The 20027-nt window shown below is 44.9% G+C and overlaps 1 protein-coding gene across 3 annotated transcripts; it reads left to right on the top strand.

Annotated features, from left to right (window-relative positions):
• Positions 1-5752: 5752 nt before the first annotated feature.
• PDP2 (pyruvate dehydrogenase phosphatase catalytic subunit 2) lies at positions 5753-11708 on the top strand. 3 transcript variants are annotated; one of them, XM_064671328.1, is made up of 2 exons: positions 5753-5853; positions 9616-11708. In XM_064671328.1, exon 2 carries the CDS (start codon positions 9671-9673, stop codon positions 11273-11275), a length of 1605 nt encoding a protein of 534 aa, XP_064527398.1. In that variant the 5' UTR covers positions 5753-5853; positions 9616-9670; the 3' UTR covers positions 11276-11708. The 3 variants fall into 3 exon arrangements, with proteins under 3 accessions (XP_064527398.1, XP_064527397.1, XP_064527400.1); XM_064671327.1 differs by having other exon boundaries at positions 5758-5853; positions 9620-11708; XM_064671330.1 differs by having other exon boundaries at positions 5818-5963.
• The last annotated feature ends 8319 nt before the right edge of the window (positions 11709-20027 follow it).

Below are 20027 nucleotides of genomic sequence, written 5' to 3'. Positions count from 1 at the left end.
CTTAATCCTTTATATTCAGTAGACTCACTTTTCCTCACTTACTCTTTTTCTTGGACTTTCATGAAGAGAAATGATGTTTGATATTTTCAACTGATGCATCTGTTTTATATCAAAGAATGCTTGATTGTTCACCTTCAGTTCCATAGAAACCTTAAGTTATAGTAGAATGGCCTAAGTACAGATAAGAGTTACCCCTCCTAAGTTTCTAGACATTTTTTTAAAATTCTGGAAACAATTATTTTTAGTTGCAGTTCTTCCCATCTTTTTGGATTAACAGCTTCTGCTTCAGCTTAATCCTTTCACTTAAATTCTAACATAGTGTGTATCTTAGATGGCTTCTTGCCCAGTCAGAGTTAAATTATTGTTGTCATTAATTTTATGTCCCAGTTAAAATTAAGAAAAAATAATTACATGAAAAGATATTTTAAAATGTAAAAGGTCTTTCAAAAGAAGCTTACACATCTGATAGCCTGAATACATTTTATTAGGGGCAAATTTCAAATACTTTCCTGCTTAAAATGTAATGAATATTAATTACCATATCAAGCTACCCATGTACTGCTGCATTAATATTAGTGCACATGTTCACAGAGCAGGTCACTGAGGGCTATTTTTAGTGTTTTTTCTCATTTGAGGCATGTAAGTAGAGCTCTGTTCACTCAGTCTCTCACACTTTGGACTTGTACACCAAAACTCTGTCCAGTTTTTCCCCAGCTAGAGCCACTTAGGCTAATAAAATAGAAAAAGCTCATTTAACCCCCAAAAGTGTCCCTTCTGTGACCTCCAACACAGTACTTAAGCTTCTTTGAGGGTGGTTTAGTCATGAGCAACAGACGGATAACGTTTAGCTCACAAGGTTATTGTAAAAGCTTAGCTATTGTAAAGAGCTTTAAATGCTGAACTGCCCCAAGGTGTTCAGTTCCAGGGGGAAACTGAACTATATCTTCCTTCAGAAATAAATTTTATTTTACTTACAGGGTTTTTTTTTTCAGTTGTTGGATCAAAGAATATGATCTAATTTTGACCACGGTGAAGCAAAATGTAAAAGGAAGCATTTTATGTTCTTTGCTGTTTCTTGAGACCCTGATCATCCAATAAAAAAGCACAAATATTTCAGTTCTGTATGGTTTTAAAGCTATAAACTCCTATTTAATGCTACTACTGCTATTTATTTTGAGATTGAACAATTCTGGAACATGTGCTATGCTTACCTTTTACCAGCTGTGTTGAAGGAGAGTGAGGGTTGACTGTAGATACATCAGCAAGGCTTGGCTTATCTCGTGGGATGGCAGCTCATGACTGAGGGAACAGGAGCTCTCACATTTAGGACAGTGACTGAATTTACTCAGCTGTAAAAACCAGATTAAAAATGCCACCTAGTGGCTCTCTGTGTCCATTTATTGCTACAATGCTTCAAATTAATTTTAAGGCAAATTCAGTCAAAATACAACATATGAGAGAATTTAACTTCAGTGATAATAATTTTTTTAAAATATGAGTGTAATTGAAAACCTTGTGCTGGCCCTAGGTACGTTGTCCTTGAAACTCCTTTGTCAGATAAAAATCAATCTTACAAAAGAAACTCGATAAACCAGTTATAATTTTTTGTTCCTTGTTTCCCTTCTCTATCCTCTGCTTGGTAAACTGCACACTACCTTAATTTTAGCTTTCAAAATTTAATAGTTACAGTTACAGTTCAACTTATGGGGTTTTTCCACATCCTCTTGCAAGCAGAAAGATTTTTAGACAGTTTCAGTATGATGTAGCAATTATTTATAATGATAAATTCCATTATGAATGTTAATTAATCCAAATATAAGCATCAGAGGAAAGGTTTTGCAAGATACCTCAACACCAGATGGTGCTTTTGGAGGAGTTCAAAGGTCAGAAAGGTAAAAAAAGGGGTATTTCAGGAAAAAACAGAGATAAGCCTGAAGAAAATAGGCTGTTATACCTCAGGTTATCTGTTTCCCTCTCTGAATTCCTTATGCATGCACAAGGGACCATTTAGTAGTGGCAGGTTGCTCTACACTGCCTGCAAGAGCGGGGGGCTCATGTTTTTTCTCACTTACCCTGAGGAAAGTAGAGTAGATGATGAAACCTGACTGACTGGAACAGAACTCTTCCCAACTTGCATGGCTGTAAGGCAGAGAATGTTCATTCCTCTGATCTTCCATTTCTGCTGGTACTTGCATTACATTTGAAATTTAGTCAAATTTCAGCGCCTTCCTCCAACACAGCAGTGCAAATCATCATTTCATTTCATATTAATATAGTGGAATATTAAATCACAGAATCAAAGAATCCAACCAGGTTGGAAAAGACCTCTGAAATCATCAAGCCCAACCCTTGATCCAACCCCGCTGTGGTTCCCAGCCCATGGCACTGATGCCACATCCAGTCTCACCTTCAACACCTCCAGGGACAGAGAATCCACCCCCTCCCTGGGCAGCCCATTCCAAATGGAGCAATTCAGACCCTGTTCATCTGTTGGAGGGGAAGAAGGTGGAAGGAGGAGAGGGAGGAAAGAAATATAATTACTTTTTTACACATGAGCACCTCTTACCAAGCCAGAAGACTTTCCTGCTCTTGAAAGCTGTCCCCAAGGAATTTAAACTTACTTTTACAGTGGTGCAGAGCCTTAATAAACATGTATTTCTGTTTAACTCAAACCAATTTGTAAGCAACACCAGTAAAAATTATCTATGTGGAGTTCAGATCCCATTACAGCACCTAGACAGACCTTTGCACCAGTGCAATTCCATGAACTCAGACTGGGCCATCAGATTAACCCCTGCAACTACAGACACCCTGCTCAGCCTCTGCTGCAGCAGCAGGAGGGAAATGGAGCTGCAGAGCTGGGATGGCATTTTTCCTACAGTAGTTTGTTGTGTTTACCTCTGTTCCATGTTTCTTGTAGCTTGTTTTCTTTCCTAGCATTTATTTTAGACTGTATAGGAAGATCATGGACTGGAATTTACTGTAAGCAAACTAGGAAATGCAATTGCTTTAACAGACCTAGAGTCTCCTTTTTTGCTGTTGTTGGTTTTGGGTTTTTGGGGTATTTTGTGGGGGTTTTGGTAGTTTTTGGTTGGTTGGTTGGTTGGTTTGGTTTTGTTTTTGTTTGGGGTTTGTTGTTTGTATATAATCAGAGATCTGAGATCTAAGGTGTGGATTTGCCCTTTGTGAAAATGCAAAACATGATGTAGAGGCAATGGAATGTAGGTCATTATTCACAGGGCAAGGTACGTCCAGGGAGCAGCTGACATTCCCAAAGGCTCTCAGCAGGAAGGTACCCAAGGGTTTTGTGTGCTGGAGTTGTGTTTCCTGTCCAAGGGCTGGTTAGTTGGACTGTTGTGCTTTCAGTGCAAAGGCAGGTTTGTGTTCTCTAAGATGAGCCAGAGAGACGATTCATTCAAAGGACCCTCCTTTGCCTGATGGCCATTCCCAAGTTCCCAAAGGGTTTGGATCTATGGCTATTCTCTAACCTGTATCACTAAACTGAGTCTTTCTCTATATTTAGAAAAACCTCTAGTAAGCTACTCTTAGTGGTAGTTTACTATTTTGTTTGGATTCAAATTTTTTGTTACTAGCCAGCTTTTTGGACAAAGTTATTTATTAGAAATACGATTCTGATTTTTAACTTGCTTTCTTTAGGAATATCAGGCTTTTTTGGTGATTCTAATCTTTGTGTGACCCCGTAACAAGAAATGTTTACAAAGCATCAGGAGTCTCAGGCCTTTCATGAATATCAGGGAGTCAGTGGAAAGCAATCCATCACAGCACCTGCTCTGGGGCATCTGTCTGCAGCTTCTGGGAGCAGAAACTGTTTAAATTGCACCAGAGCAGACACAGTCAGTTGTCCAAATGAACAAGTGGGGGGAAAAAAGTAATGTTCCATGGGAAAGAGGGAAACCCCAATAGTGCAGTCTGGCCTAAACAAGCAACATGGAAATTAGTACAAGAATATACTTCCAAAGAAAACCAGAGTTGCTGACTGTACAAGTCAGCAGACAAAATTATACCTTGAAAAAAATCTAAATATAGGATTTGCTACATTTTAATCTATCACTCTACCTTAATACAATACCTGGAATACCAATAAGAACTTTCTTCTGGCGCAGGACATTTGATTCTGAACTTTAGCTCACCTATAACCAGCAGTCAAATCTTAGTTTTATTCAAAGAAACTCGAGTTATAATTTTTTCAATGCAAATTAAGAAGATAGAGTGAGATAGAGCACTATGGCAACCAAGCCACTGTTGCTACAGAAATTTGCCATTTTTATTAGATATGCCTAAAATCAAAGCATTTTTATTGGATATTCCTAAAGGCAAAACAGAGCAATACTGTTTCTTTCCCCAGCTCATATCAGAGAGTAGTATTTTGACTTTATTTTAGCTTTAATTATATATCCCTTTGGTTCACCAGCATAACCAAACACTCCAAAGCAGAATCTAAATCTCAATTCAATTTAATATCCAGTCTTGTCAAGTACCTTCAATGTGGTACCTTCTTGTGTTCAGAAAACACGGAATGAAAGCACCACCTTCTTCTGCAGGACTGGTAATTGTTTCACATTCTTTTACATGGCTCCTAAATCACTTTAGCTTACGCATATGAGTTTATGAAATGACTGCAGAACAAATGAGCAGTTTTCAGGCTGCTCTATGAGGTTTTTATTTTTTCCACGTCTGCTAAAATACTGTCTTGAATTTGTTTGTTTGTTTGTTTGCCCTTCCATTCAACATGAAACTGTGTTTCATCGTGCTAATAACAACAAACAAGTGAGAGCTCAGACTCAGGAAGATGATCTCACACCTTTCCACAGGAGATAACCCGGGAACACATTTATCTCATCTAGGACACCCTCACCACATTATTCAAACAACAAAGAAGCCAGGACAACAAAAAATGCACTGTTAATATCAAAGCCTCTCGTGACTTGTTTGTGAGCCTGTTTTTCAAAAACGACTGTTACAAGTTAAAGCAGAGACTACTTAGTAACCACTCCGTTAACTGCAGTGAGTACTCATTAACCGCCGTGCACTTTGGGCCCATTCCTTCCTGCTCTTACCCCGCTTAAAGCCACGCAGTAGAAATTTTAACCAAGTCACGCAGAGATCTGAAACCCCAAAACCGGGAAGTCAGCAAAACGAACCTTTTTGTTCTCCACAATTTAATGGCCTATCGGTTTCCAAAGGGCTTTGCTATTTGAGCCTCATCAGCTGGTGTCCCCCGCACTGCAGTGCAGAGTCGCATTGAAAAGAAATGAGGAAGCGACGGGCCCTCCCTCAAGGCAATAACGAATTTGAACGTTATTAACAGAAAGAAACCCTTGCTGGTGCTTCTTTATTAACGTGTCACTTGCTTCCTTTACCGCTCGCGCTCTAACCGAGCCCAGCGCCGCGCGGGGCCGGGCCCGGCCGTCCCTCGGCGCCTCAGGGGCGGCGGCCGGGGCTGCGGGGGTGCCGGTCCCTGAGCCCGGGGTTCGGCCCGGCCGGGGCTGCGGGGGTGCCGGTCCCTGAGCCCGGGGTTCGGCCCGGCCGGGGCTGCGGGGGTGCCGGTCCCTCGGCCCGGGGTTCGGCCCGGCCGGGGCTGCGGGGGTGCCGGTCCCTCGGCCCGGGGTTCGGCTCAGCCGCCGCGCCCGGGTGCGCACACAGAACATGGCGGAGGGACCAGGCCGCGCCCGGCCCGCCGTGTCCTGACGGGAACCCGGCGGGCCCGGGGCGGGGCGCCGAGGGCGGGTTGGGCGGCGGGGCTGTCGGTCAGCGCTGTTCGCGTGTCCGTCCGTCCGCGCCCACCGGGCGGCCAGCGCGGAACTGCGGGCGGCGTGTGGTGGTGCTCGGCCGGTGGGTGCGCCGGGGACGGGCAGAGCGCTGCGGGGAGCCGAGCCGCGGGCTGAGGGAGCGGGGCCGGGCCTGGCTTGGCGAGGCCGCGGAGGGGAGGCAGGAGCAGGGAGGTGGGAGTTGCGCGGGGTAGGGGTTGGTGTCTGGTGCGTGTGTCTGGGTAATGGTTGGGTGTGCGGGGAGCGGGGGGGGGCAAAGGGAGGGTGTGCGGGGCACGGGATGTGCGGGCGGGGGTGTATGGGTCGGTGTGTGAGGCGGGATGTGTGTGGGGCTGGGGCCGTGGGGAGGTGATGAGGTAAGGGCTGGTATGTGGTGGGTGTGGGGGGGGTAAGGGTTGGCTGTGCGGGCAGGGGTTGTGTGGGGGGCAACACGGGGTGTGTGTCGGTGTGTGGTGGCTGTGTATGAGGGGGCACAGGGTGTGTGTCGGGGGGACACAGGGTGTGTGTGAGGCGGCACAGGGGCTGTGTGGAGGGGCACAGCGGGTATGTGGGGGTGCACAGGGTGTGTGGGGGGGGCACAGGGTGTGTATGAGGGGGCACAGGGTGTGTGGGGGGGGGCACAGGGTGTGTGTAGGGGGTACACAGTGTGTATGAGGGGGCACAGGGTGTGTGTGAAGGGGCACAGAGTGTGTGTGAGGGGGCACAGGGTGTGTGTGAGGGTGCACAGGGGGGGTGTGAAGGGGCACAGGGTGTGTGTGAGGGGGCACAGGGTGTGTGTGAGGGGGCACAGGGTGTGTGTGAGGGGGCACAGGGTGTGTATGAGGGGGCACAGGGTGTGTGTAGGGGGTACACAGTGTGTATGAGGGGGCACAGGGTGTGTATGAGGGGGCACAGGGTGTGTGTGAAGGGGCACAGGGTGTGTGTGAGGGGGCACAGGGTGTGTGTGAGGGTGCACAGGGGGGGTGTGAGGGGGCACAGGGTGTATGAGGGGGCACAGGGTGTGTGTGAGGCGGCCCAGGGGCTGTGTGGGGCGGAAAGGGGGGGGATGTCGGTGTGCAGGGCAGGGGCTGGGGCGGAGGCGGTTCGGTAGGGGCCGGTGTGTGTTGGTGTGTGGGGGGTAAGGGAGCACAGGGTGTGTGGCGGTAGCAGGGCTGTGTTGGTGTGTGGGGGGTGAGGGAGCACAGGGTGTGTGGCGGTAGCAGGGCTGTGTTGGTGTGTGGGGGGTAAGGGAGCACAGGGTGTGTGGCGGTAGCAGGGCTGTGTTGGTGTGTGGGGGGTAAGGGAGCACAGGGTGTGTGGCGGTAGCAGGGCTGTGTTGGTGTGTGGGGGGTAAGGGAGCACAGGGTGTGTGGCGGTAGCAGGGCTGTGTTGGTGTGTGGGGGGTAAGGGAGCACAGGGTGTGTGGCGGTAGCAGGGCTGTGTTGGTGTGTGGGGGGTGTGTGAGGGGACACAGGGGGGGCAGTGTGTCGGTATGCGGGGCAGGGGCGGTGCGGAGGTGGGGGGGTGGGTGTCGGTGTGTGCTGGGTGTGTGTGGGCAGTGTCGGGAACATGAGTGAGGGAATATTGAGTTGTGGGGGTCTCGGAGGGGCTGTAAATCCAAATGTAATGGATATCTGCTGTTTTATTGGGAGAAGTGGACATTCCTGGTCTGAGTGCCCCAGCGAGCACTCCGACACCTCCGGGCTCAGGCGGGGCTTAGGCCGGGCTCCAGAGGGACACCGGCTCCCCGGGGAGGCAGTCCCAGGTGCTGGAGCGGGAGCGGGTTTATGTAATTGGCTCTTACATAATGGTCTTCAGCACATCGCTTTAATTAGCACTGCTGCCGGGGGTGTCCGGGGCTGCAGCCCCTGCAGGAGGACCCCGAGGGTGTGAGCTCTGCAGTCAGGGGCAGGGAATGGGGACGGTGCAGTGTGCTCCGGGACTGAGCAGGGCTACCTGACCTTGGCAAGCACGTGTCTGAATGGTATTGGCAACTCTGCTGCCAGGAGAAAACCACGTTGCCTCACTCTGTCAGCCAGCTGATGGGAACAGGGGCGGTTTGTTTAAAACACTGTTTCAATCGGCTTTTTGATCAAGAATGTGAAAGTCGTCATTGTTTCAATCTTGTATGGTTCACAGGGGCAGGAAGAGGAAGAAGGAAAAATAGGACAGGGAATGGCCTGGAGAAGGTTGGCAAACATGAGGACTTCTGCTGTTGATGCTTTTTGGGTTTAGCTGTTGCTGGAGTTGGCAGTGTCAGCTGCCTTCCTGTTATTTTGGTTGTGCTCTCTGCAGTACAGCAAAAGGCATGGGTTGTGTTGGGAGGTGCCAGTGGCCCAGGAGACTGCAGGCAGAGCCTCAGCAGTGAACTGGTATTGCCTTTTCCATCTGCTCTCCTGACATCAGCTGTAACATTCGTGTCTTTGCCTGTCCTCAGAGGGTCCCCAGAATTATAGTAGTGAGATCTGCTGGAATGCTTGTCCACTCTTGTCTATGTTAAGCATGGGTAGCACATGTCAGAAATGTTTTGTGACATGTTGCTTTGGTTTTCCAAATGGGATTTCAGTAGTCCTTGGCTTGTATCTGTAGGCCTTCTGTTTAGAATAGCTCAAGTTCAGTTTTAGCTCCTGCTGTTTTCTTGGAAAGGTTTTCATGTGTCTGATCTGGCTGGTTTCTTGTTATTCCTTGTGAGGTGCTCTGCTAAAAAAACCAATACTGCCGTAGCATGAAGGGTCTTTGTTTTGAGACCCAGAGCATGTGGTGCTACAGGGCCACCTGAAAGTCACTGAGAGTCACAGAAAACTCTGTTGTTCTGTCTGGCTGCTGGTGGGATCTTTTGGGAGTAATTGTGCTTGCAGTGCTACCACACAGTGAATTTTTGAAATCCATGGGGCAAAATTCTGTTGTGAGTAAGCATCTGGTTGTACTTAACAATATCCCACAGCCTGAATACCTTATTGAAAGTAGGAGACAATGCATGGACCTCCCCCTGGCAACTGAAGAACTTCAGCTGTTCAAGTGCCCTTGGTTTCAGTGCTGTTGGCAGCAGAGCTCCTCACAGCTGCTGGTTCTAACTGCACTCAAATGAACAAGCCAAATTGTGAACTGTAAAAGTTGTCAATGTAACTGTGTTATAACTGTCACTGCATCAAAGTGCACAATGCCATGATAAATGCATTAATGAACCTGCTGTAGAATCTGCCTTCAGCTGAGTTAAAGATCCTGTCTGCTGAAGGTTGGGTAAGACCTTGAGGGTAAAAAAAAGAAGAACAGCTGAGCTTATAAGCTGTAACAGAATTGGAAAGGTAGACTGGTCTGTTCTAGTTGTGAGGATCATGGTAATTCATATAAATCATTAACTGGCCACATCCTTCAGTCTTTCCATAGGGTTTAAGTCCTGATCTTCTCTTGGGTTTGATGCTTAGAGTCTATTATTAGAGTTGTACTCTAGCAGGCTTTTTTGAAAGTGGTGCATTAATTGTCAGTTAAGTTCCTGTTTTCCAGCTCGTTGGATCTGTTTGCTCTGTGTCATGTTAGATGAGGCTTTTCACTGTGCAGTTTCCCATAACATTTCTTGTAATGTTGCTATTTCTTCTTAGCCTTGCCACAAGGAGGAAAAAACCTCCTGGAAAGTAAAAATCAGCTTTTCTTGTGAGTTAACTGGAGAGGGGCAGTCATATCCTTAAGTGATGGAAATGATATCACTTTTAAGATGCCTTTATAGAGGTCTCTTTTGCAAAAAAGTTCTGAATGTTTCTGAGAGCTCTGGATGTGCTTTTGTATTGCAATATAAAAAGTTTCTTGTGAACCTTCTAAACTTTATTCCTTTCCTACACTTCTATTCCAGGCAGAAAGGACATTCTGTGTTACTGGAGGCAGGTGCTCTATTTGCGGAGTGACTTATGATGTCAAGAACTGTCTCATCCTGGATCTTAAGCTCAGCAAGAAACAGCATTGTCTGCCAAGGGAAAGGACGTTGGTACTCCATCTGTATCCCAAACAGAAACAAGATAAAATGGAAGCTTGTTGTCTCCAAAACACACCTCTTCCCCGCTGGGGGCTGCGGCTTAGACAATCCTCTCCCCTTACAAAAAGCATTCCGGCACACTTCCACCGAAGAGGAGCATTTTTCTTTTCAGTTGTCTCCGTCACAAATCAACGATATCCTCCGAGCAGGTGAATTATCCCATAAAACACTGGATCTGAACGGCAAAGCCGCCAGTTCTGTGTTGAGGTTTGAGAGTAACCAGCTGGCGTCCAACAGCCCCATTGAGGACAGGCGGAGCGCGGCCACGTGCCTGCAGACGGCGGGGATGATGTTCGGGGTGTTCGACGGCCACGCGGGCTCCGCCTGCGCCCAGGCCGTGAGCGAGAGGCTCCTGCACTACATCGCCGTGTCCCTCATGTCCCGGCAGAGCCTGGAGGAGATCGAGCTGGCTGTGGAGTCCATGAAGCCGGTGCGGCCCATCCTGCAGTGGCACAGGCACCCGAACGATGTGGAGTATCGAGAAATCACCTCCCGGTACTTTGAAAACCTCCGGGTGTACTGGCAGCATCTGCTGGACCTGGACACTGAGCCAGGGTTTAGTTTAGAAGAAGCCATGGTGTGTGCATTCAAAAGGTTAGACTCAGATATATCACTGGAAGTTCAGGCTCCTCAGGAAAATGAATTGATAAGAAATATTGCCCTCCAAGTAGCTTTTTCTGGTGCAACAGCCTGTGTAGCTCACGTTGACGGTGTTCACCTACATGTTGCAAATACTGGTGACTGCAGAGCAGTTTTAGGGGTTCGTGAAGAAGATGGAACATGGTCTACTCTCCCTCTAACCCGAGACCACAATGTCTGTGATGAATTTGAAATCAGAAGATTGAAGAGAGAACATCCTAGATCTGAGGAGAAAACCCTCTTTGTGAATGACAGATTACTGGGCATCCTCATGCCCTCCAGAGCCTTTGGAGATGTGCAATTAAAATGGAGTAAAGAATTACAGCACAGTGTTCTTGAGAACAGCTGTGATGTTGAGGCTTTGAACATTTATCAGTATGTTCCTCCAAACTACCATACACCCCCTTATTTAACTGCAGAGCCTGAAGTCACATACCACAAATTGAGGAGCAAGGATAAGTTTCTAGTTATTGCTTCGGACGGGCTGTGGGAGATGTTGAGTAATGAGAAGGTTGTCAAACTTGTTGCTGGACACCTCACAGAGCTGAACGTGCAGAAACCACAACTGACTTTTAAGAAACCAGTTAATTTGGGCTACATGCACAACTTGCTGCTGCAGAGGAAGAGCAGAGGCCTGGCCTCCCTGGACCAGAACATCGCCACCCATCTGATCAGACACGCGATCGGCAGCAACGAGTACGGCGAGGTGGACCCCGAGAAACTGGCGGCCATGCTCACCCTGCCCGAGGACCTGGCCAGGATGTACAGGGACGACATCACCGTCACTGTGGTGTACTTCAACTCAGAAACCATCGAGAACTACTACAGGGACAACGAGTGACCTCGCTCTGCTGCTCTGCAGTACCACAGGAACCTCTGATACTGGAACCATTCCTCTTGTTCTTTCCTAGTCGAGCTGCTACCAGTGTTATAATCTGCAGGTTTCTAGATTTTTTGTTACTTACTAGTTTTGAAAACAACTTTGGTGAAAGTTCCCTGGGTTTCCAGGTCTGTGTACTCTGAAGGAAAATGTTTTCATAAAACTTCACTGAGATGTAACTGAACTAAAGATTCTGATTCCATGAGAGCCTCTGGTAAAATTTTTCAAAAGAACAAAGGAGACAAATTTCACTGAGCCTGCTACAATTTAACAGAGAACTGGATAATAGGTGTAGCTGCATGGAGTGTCAGAAAGGCTCTGCTCTTGTGGCAAACAAGTAGCATCCTACTGAAGCACTGTAACTGAATTAAATAAATTAACTACCAAAACTTTCTTTGATGTGAGTGTCAAATATTTTAACCAATTGCCTCATGCTTATGAAACAACATGAAAGAAGGCTGTTCAAAGAGCCCTGGCATTGTCAGATGTCTTTTTTCCCGATTCTCTTCTTTAAATAGGAAAAAATTGTATTTTATTCTGCAATGATTTTGAAGTGTGAATGCATATTGTCTTAACTTCATGTGAACTTGTGTTACAACTTTCAGCTCAAACACATATGAGAGTCTTCACAATTCCCTGTTTAGATTTTAACAGTACTAGACTTAGGCATTTAAGTGTTTTGCTTAAAAAATATACCCTTTATTAAGTATTGATCTATGGAATGCTCTGCCTCAAATCCACCAACTGTAATTTAAATGAAGTTTGTCAGATCCAGAAGTTCAAAAATTCATCTAAATGTAAATTCAGCAAAGGAGGGAGCACCTTTCTCTTCAGGTTTAACTTAGAGAAAATAACAGTGCTGATATTTCACTGAAAGATGTTTAATCTTTTATTCTTGCTTCTGGACATCAGCTTTTCCTTATAGGTACAGGGTTATTTTCTCTAGTGAATGTATGTCCTAGTCTCTGAACATACATTTGTGTGTGTTTTCTTTTATGCTGTGTATTCTGGAGTGCCATCCAAGCTTGCAAATTAGCTTTTACAGATGGTGTTCTCTGGTGACTACCCTGCCTTGTTTACACACAACAGTAACTGTTCTCCACAAGAACGTGTATCCTGGGAATACAGGACTGTTTACTGTTGTTGCTGCTGAATAAGAACACATGAGGGTGCAGCAGAGCAGATAAAAATATTGCTTTTCTGTTTTCCCTGAACTTCCCTTAAAACAAAAACTCTATCCTTTCACAGTTTAGCAGATGAAAAAGTACTTGGTTTTCTCTCAAGATCTTAAGTAGATGAGGCCTTGGGGCTTAAACTGGTAGCCCTTGTGGATTTGGGGTTTTTTGTATACTTCCACATAAAAATTATTACTGCTTTTTTCAGGCATTTAAATCTGTTTTGAAGATGGGATTAGAAGGAAGGTAAAACTGCTTTAAAAATGTTCGTACTTTTGGCTATTCAGGATTGACTGTAATTCAGTTCTACAACTGCAATCACTGAATGCATCCTTAAAAAACCTCTGTTCTGGAAAACTAATTTACTGTTTGTTTTTTTTCATCTAGTACATACTGGAGCACATCCAGCAACTCAACGTGGCAGCAGATTAAATGAGTTGATCTGTTGCCCTTGATATCAACCAAACAGGATTTCCTCAAGCAGTCTGACCCTGGGATCTCTGTGATAAGGACTGCAGACTTTGGGGATGTGCAGGATGTTACAGAGGTTGCTGAAATTCTTAGTGCTGGGCTCCAACTTGCTTTAAAGTGTGCCCTGCCCTCATCCCTGAGGCTGGTGCTGTGCAGACTGAGCTTTCCTCTGCCACAGAAAGGCAAACAGTGAAGGTCAGGCCCTGTGTTACCCTCGAGGGGGCTGTTCTGCCTGCCAGGAGAGGGGAGCACTCCTCAGCAGCATTCCTAAACCATTCTGGCTTTAGGTGATCTGTTCCCTTACAAATCCTTGTGTGTCATAGTTCCATGCTCCATTGCTTAAAATTTAGCCTTGAAGCAGTAAAACCAAAGCATCTCTAGACTGCCTCTTAATAGAGAAATTCCTTAGCCATGCAGCTGGAGAAACAGAGGGGCCAAACCACATCAGAGTCATGTGAAGTGACACACATTTCATGAAGCTAGTCTAGAAAATGTTCAGTGTTCAAACCTGCTGCTGCAAAAGTAGTGTAGCAAACCAGCCTGTGTACAAGCATAAAATAAACCCAAGTTGTGGTTCTTTTCACCACACAGTGGTGAAATCCAGGTCACCTTTTGAGAGTCACTATGATACTGTGTCATCTAAGTGTAAATCCTGGACACGTTATTCTGTGTAGGTTGTACCTACACCAGCAAATTGATAGATTACTTTGGGAATGTATCTGAGAATAAGCAAGGCAGTATTTCCAATTTCATGCTAGATTTGCTCAGCTTAACTTGCAATGCTATCATCATCCTACAGTGGAAAAGGATAATGTTAAACTACTTTGAGGTTTGTTTGGATTTTTTTGTTTGGTTGGTTTTTTTTAAGTGCAAATTATGGATTTACCTGCATACTCCCTGGAATTTGCTGCATGTCAGTGAAAGCAACCTGTCCATGCTTAGAATCATTTAGGCTGGAAAAGATCTCTGAGATGGAATGCAGCCACTGACCCAGCACTGCCAATACCACCACTAAACCATGTCCCTGAGCACCACCTCCACACACCCATATCTCCAGGGGTGGTGGCTCCACCACTGCCCTGGGTGAGCACAGGGCATATTGCAGGGGAAGACCTGAATCCTACACAAACACCTCCCCCTCCACCAAGTGAGTGTGTCACTAGAACTGAGAGGCCTGAGAAAACCAAAGGGTGAAAAGCCCAGACGTGTGAGATCTCTCCAAACCCACAGCTGCTTCAGGCCTGGCTCTCTGAGATCCCCAGCACGTGGCAAAGGCAGCACCCAGGTAAGTGTTCCCTGAACCCTCAGAGTTTGACATTCTTGGGTTATGAGCATCCTGGGACTGGGACATTACAGAGCTTGCCATGGAACCCTGGAAATCCACTCTCTTCTCTCACTGTGACTGTCACCAAGGCACCACCCCACTGGAGGTGACACCCCTCAATTGACCCCTGTGGCACCCGCTTTCCATCCAACAAAACAGATGAGCAACTGGATCTGTCTCATCACTTAGAATCATTTATACTCACATGCTTACAGAAAAAATAGGGTGAAAACACTGTCCTCCCTCGTTTCATGATCTCTGAAAGCTGGGAGGTGACCAAAATGAGGGGGTTTCTCTCAACAAGCCTGAGGGATCTTCAGCTCTAAAGAGCTGCTGAAACAGAGTAAGTTGATAAACTTTCATGCCTCAACGTGCTGAGATATTGCTATGGCACTTTTCTTACAATTCATTGCAGTCTCAGTTCTCTACAGTACTAGGTGGGCATATTTATTCAGAAAAAAAAATCAGATTTCAAAGTCCCTGCAGACATTAAAGGTTGTACTGAACTGTGGCAGTGTCCACACAGTGAAACGTTTCCTGATGAATTCATCCATTACAACCATGGGAAATTGTAGGAGTTCAACAATATACTGCACCCTGAAATCAACTGAATTGACAGCAATTCGATTTTGACGTCTATCAAATCTGTTTAAAAGAAGTTCTAGATTTAAGTCAATCTAAATTCTCGGTAATATGTATACCTTATATTTGTGTGGGGAAAATCGGGATTCTGCTTGTTTGAACTGGGTCATAGGCATTTTCATCTCAAACTGTAATTAAAGGCATTAATAAAAGTCGTATTTTGTGACTTGGAGAATCAACAATGCTTAAGTGAACGAAATGCCTTGACCTGCTCCTGCAAGCACAGTGATGTGAAGATTTGATAAGATGCAAGTCCTGCAATATTGAAAAAGTGTTGGAACAAACATGTTTGCAGGCAGTCTGTCTGGTTTAGGTTAGACAGTTCTCCTTGCTGCTCGTGTTCTTTATTTCCACAGCAGTCAGAGAATTAATAATTAAAAGCATTCACTCAAATTCTGTGTCTCCAACTCTTAAGTAAAACATCTGAGGTTAAGCACTGGTGTAAATACTAGAAAAAAATATTATTTTCTTCCCTAAAACTTAAACCTTGAGTTGAAATACAACTTCATCACTTTTTTCTCCAGAAATCCTAAATTATGGTGCTTATAAATATTTAAGTATTCAGTTCTCCATAACATAGTTGGAATTTGGGAGGTGTCTTTTTTTAACTTCTTTGTAATTAGTGAGGGGAATCACTGTTTTTGTCAGTAAAAACATTATTTTCACACTTAAAACTAATCTTTATTAAATGGATGGAAGGGAAACAATGTTTTGATTGCTGTACTGGAATGTGGAGTTCTTTCTGCTGAATGTTCCTAGGAAATGATGCTCCAGATTCCAGTTCAGAGAGCACAAATGTTCCAGCTGGGATAGAAGTACATAGTTTGAGTAGGTGTGAGTTTGCTGGAGTGTTTGTAGCTTTGTGTGTTTCCCACAATGGAAATAATTGTTACTACATGAAAGTAAAGACATCTTGATGCTACTGAGGCTCCACCACATTATCCAGTCAGCAGAAGGGGCACGAGCTCACTGGCCAAAACACCCAAATTGTGCTTTAGTTCATCTGACAATTACAGAAAGATTTTGTAACTTCAGTGGGCTGACATGTACATATGTGTTCATCAGCAGCTAAAACATCACTGTAACATTCAAAATGTTGTCATTGTATTAAAACACTGCAAAAACCCGCTACAAATACAACATCTGCAGAAACATTTAATCCTTAAATTACAAGAGACCAGTAGCAAGGCAAGTATTCATGTACTTAGTCTTTGAGGCTTAACTTTATTTCCATTAATTACAAGTATATATCTGGTTGGGGGGGGTAGTAAAGAGAAAAGAAAATTATTTGGGACAGATTTTTTTTTCTTCCAAAAGAAGATACTTGTCTAAACTTTGATGAAGAGTTTTTTGTTATTGTTTACAGAGGTTCTCTGTTCAGAGCTGTAGTTGCAATGAGAACTGAAGGCAGAGCTGTGGTTTTGTCAGGTATCAGTTGGTCACTGGTGGTGTGTGCTCTTCACTACCACAGGTTTAATGCTTCAGTAGAAATACAAAAGTAAGAATCCAAGGGGTGTGTTTCTCTCAGGGATACAAACATGGTGTGACACAGAGAAAAATGTTTCCTTCTTTGTGTCTGTGACAAATTAACCTTCAAAGGAGTGTTACTGTCAAATAAAACACTTGATGTTTTACTAGATCTTTGTATTTATCCTGAAAAACTGATTCCAACTGTTCCTGTTGGATCTCTCCACTTGTCAGTCTTATTTCTGTGTTAGATGCTCAGGGACTTTATGGCCCACGCTGACAAGGGGGAGACATCTGCTTGAGCTTGGCTTCTCTGAGCCCTGCTCTCTGACTCTCAGGATGCTTTGCCTGGAGCTCTTTACTTGAAGGAATAATGACTGGAAGCCAAGAATTGTGGAAAGGGAGCATAATTACAGTTTCTGTTTGGGTTAAGCAAACTTAACTGAGCACTTTTCTGAAAGAGAAAAACAGTCTGGTTCTTCCCTCTGGTGAGCTTTTTGAACTGAAAACAAGGGCAGAAGGGGAAATGTCCATGTGCAATGTTTGAAAGGGCCCTGGGGCTCCAGGCAGCAGGTAAGTGGGTCACAAAGCACACTGCTCATGCCTCTGCTGGAATCCTGGAGCCAATCCTACAGGAACTTGTTCTAGAGTGGGTTGATCAGTTCAGGCTGACTTTGTCCTTCTCTCAAATCAGCCCAAAAGTGCTGCCTGCGGAAATAGTTCTTCCTGTGGAAACAGTTCTTCCCGTGGAAACAGTTCTTCCCGTGGAAACAGTTCTTCCTGCCTGCAGTGCCTTAGAGAGCAGCCCCCCGCTCTGAGCTCGGGGGCTCTCAGCTCCCGCGGGGGAGCCTTTCATGGGCTCTTTTCTCTTTTGTCCTCTCTGACTCAGACTTTGCTGCTTTGAGGTGGCTCTTACATCACTCCTTCATTCTCCACAGCTCTGTGGCGTTTTTCTCAACAGACAGAATTTCCATTTCAGTGCGTTATCGGATAATCTTTGAATTTGTACCTGCAGGACCGGGCTCGGCCAGACGATGTCACCTGAGTTTTGCAAAAGGGTTGCCGTGTTATGACCAGCCTCTCTCTTATGCCCATGTTCATAACATAAGTTTCAGGTGCTGTTGAAAAATGGAGAAAACCCACCTCCAATCACCTACACACATCTTAAAAACTCCATGTGATTCATTAGTACTTCCAGCTTATGAACTGGACAATCAGAGCAAGAGTTTGATTAACTTTAATTCTTTTTCAAAAGCAAGTTTCAGTGGCCCAAGTAGCCCAAGTGGTTAAGCTTTGTGGAAAACCCTCTCCTTGTCCTGGCACTGCTGGGTACAAGGACATGCAAGTGAACCAGGAGGCATCTCCCTGTGTTTTCTGAGGAGTCTTCAGTTGCACAGGAAGAAAAGATGCTTCCAAAGCTGAGGAGATCTTTGCTCAGCCATAACCTCAGTGTCTGGCTCCTGCTGTTGTGCAGCTCAGGCTGTAGGTGCCACAGCTGCCCCATGGCCACCCTATGGATTGGGTTCCAATGTTTTCATTTGGACAAACTTCCAGCCTGGAAATGACACTGGAATGCTCCTGGAGGACCTTGCTGCTGGCAGGAGGGGGAGATAAACTGTTGGTCTGCTGTTCACAGAGATCTCACTTCAACCTTATTGTCAGATGGCACTCTTTACTCAGACAAGGATTTAAGAAATAAATCAGTCTTTGGTCTGTTTGGTGGTAGAGGTTTTTGGTTCACACCCCCCCCTTTTTTTTTTTTTCCTTTCTTTAATCTGCAGCTCTTTTTTTTTGGACATAGTTGCCTGCACTGCAGTGGATCAAAACTTACATCTCTTATGTATTCTTGCTGTTGCTTTTTCCACACCCCCCACTTCCTCTTCCCATTATTCCACGGTGTTTCATTTTCTATTGTTTGTTCTGGGCAAGTGCTTCAAGAAAAAGGGGCCACGTTGCATTTTTCGAGCAATATGGGAAGGGAGATGTGACTTTGTTCCACACACAGCAGGTGAGGGAATTCTAGAGTGTGACAGGACGTGCTGTCAGGCAGGTGCCAAGGTGGGTGATCCCACAATCCCACAGAAAACCTGCTGCTACAGCAAGGTGGTAAAGCACAGCAAGTAACCCCAATCTGGAGTGCTGGGGGGTAATCACCTTGTCCTCTTTATTGTCACAGATCCTCTTCATAGACCAACTTTATCTTCTGTGTAATCCCAACTTCAGCCTGGGATTTGTCTGAGTCTCTGTTTCCAAGCACTTCCCATGAAAAATAAAATAAAATAAAATACTGGTAACTCAACTGAAAGATGAAGGTGATGGGCAGTAGTGGGGCAGGGCAAAGCTGTGGTGTCTGGGTTACAGAGCTGGTCCTGCATGGACTTGCTCCACCCATGGCCTCGGGTCAGGTTCTGAGCTCAAACTCATCTGATGTACTTGCTAATCAGAACTTCTCTGTGCTCTCACTATTAAAAGTGAAATCTGGTCATTTGGCTGGATCTTCAGAGAAACTAGGCCGTGATTAAAATCTTCAGTGTTGGGGCTCATGTTGCATCACCTGATTTTTAACAAAACACAATAGTTTTCTCTTACCATTTGCAGGCATATGTAAAACAAATAAACCAGTGCATCCCTCCCTAATTCTGATTTTGCCATGCATTCAGAGCCTTACTGTTTGCCAGGGGTTTGCTTTGCTGTGATATCCCCCGTGAACCCCCAGGGGAACCTTCCTAAGAGCTTTCATTTGCAGAGCTCAGTCCATGAATAAGAGATGATTGCTGTATTTTGTAAACTATGATAACAGCAAACAGTAAAATCCTTACACTGCTGGAAACATTATTGATTTATTTTTATTATGACTGTTTATAGCAAGCCCTGTGTCTTTGAAGTCTTTGGCTGCAGTAGAAGAGATGGCAGCAGTCAATAATCTGAGTTTCTCTGGTGACATTACAGGGAAGAAAGTGTAGAACTCTCTGTAAAACCACAGGAACAATGTGTTGTTCCACAGGAACACGTTGCTGCCCTTCTGTGGCCATGTTACAGAAAGGAAAAGGGCCTTTAATTTGGGCTTCAATTTCATTTTGATTCCAATTTCTATGTGGTTTTCCAAAAGTCAGTGTACCTGGTTATCTTCATTTCCTGTTGGAGTGCAAGTTAATTTTGAAATGGTTTTTTCATTTTTCTTTTCCTTTTTTTTTTTTTTTAATTTTTCCCCAGGCAGGCTTTTAGAGGCATTCTAGTGTCATTCTAGTAATAAATATTTCTACCTGATTCACCTGCCAACTCATCTTTTATTCATCCTGCTGATGAAAACAATCTCCCAGGAAACTTCTGTTGCTGAGAGAGTTCAAAAACTTTCCGGTTATGGATGTAAGTGATCCTTTTTCTTCAACTTAGTGTCAGAATTTTGTATTACTTTTTAACCCATTTTTGAAGAAGTTAGCAAGTTCTGATGTTAATTAGAGCAAGAGGAAGAATTCAACCCAGTAAATGTAGCAACAGGTGAACCTGTTCTTATTTTATGTTCTTATTTCAAAGTGCCCAGGTGGTACCTCTGTATTAAAAACTAGCAAATAGCTGAAATCAAACAGCTCTCATCAAGTTGTTTTCTGCAAATATGTTTTGTAAAAACTGTCAG

The sequence above is a fragment of the Pseudopipra pipra genome, chromosome 14 (assembly GCF_036250125.1).
Source record: "Pseudopipra pipra isolate bDixPip1 chromosome 14, bDixPip1.hap1, whole genome shotgun sequence".
NCBI classification, from domain to species: domain Eukaryota; kingdom Metazoa; phylum Chordata; class Aves; order Passeriformes; family Pipridae; genus Pseudopipra; species Pseudopipra pipra.
This window is presented reverse-complemented; position numbering and strand designations above follow the sequence as displayed.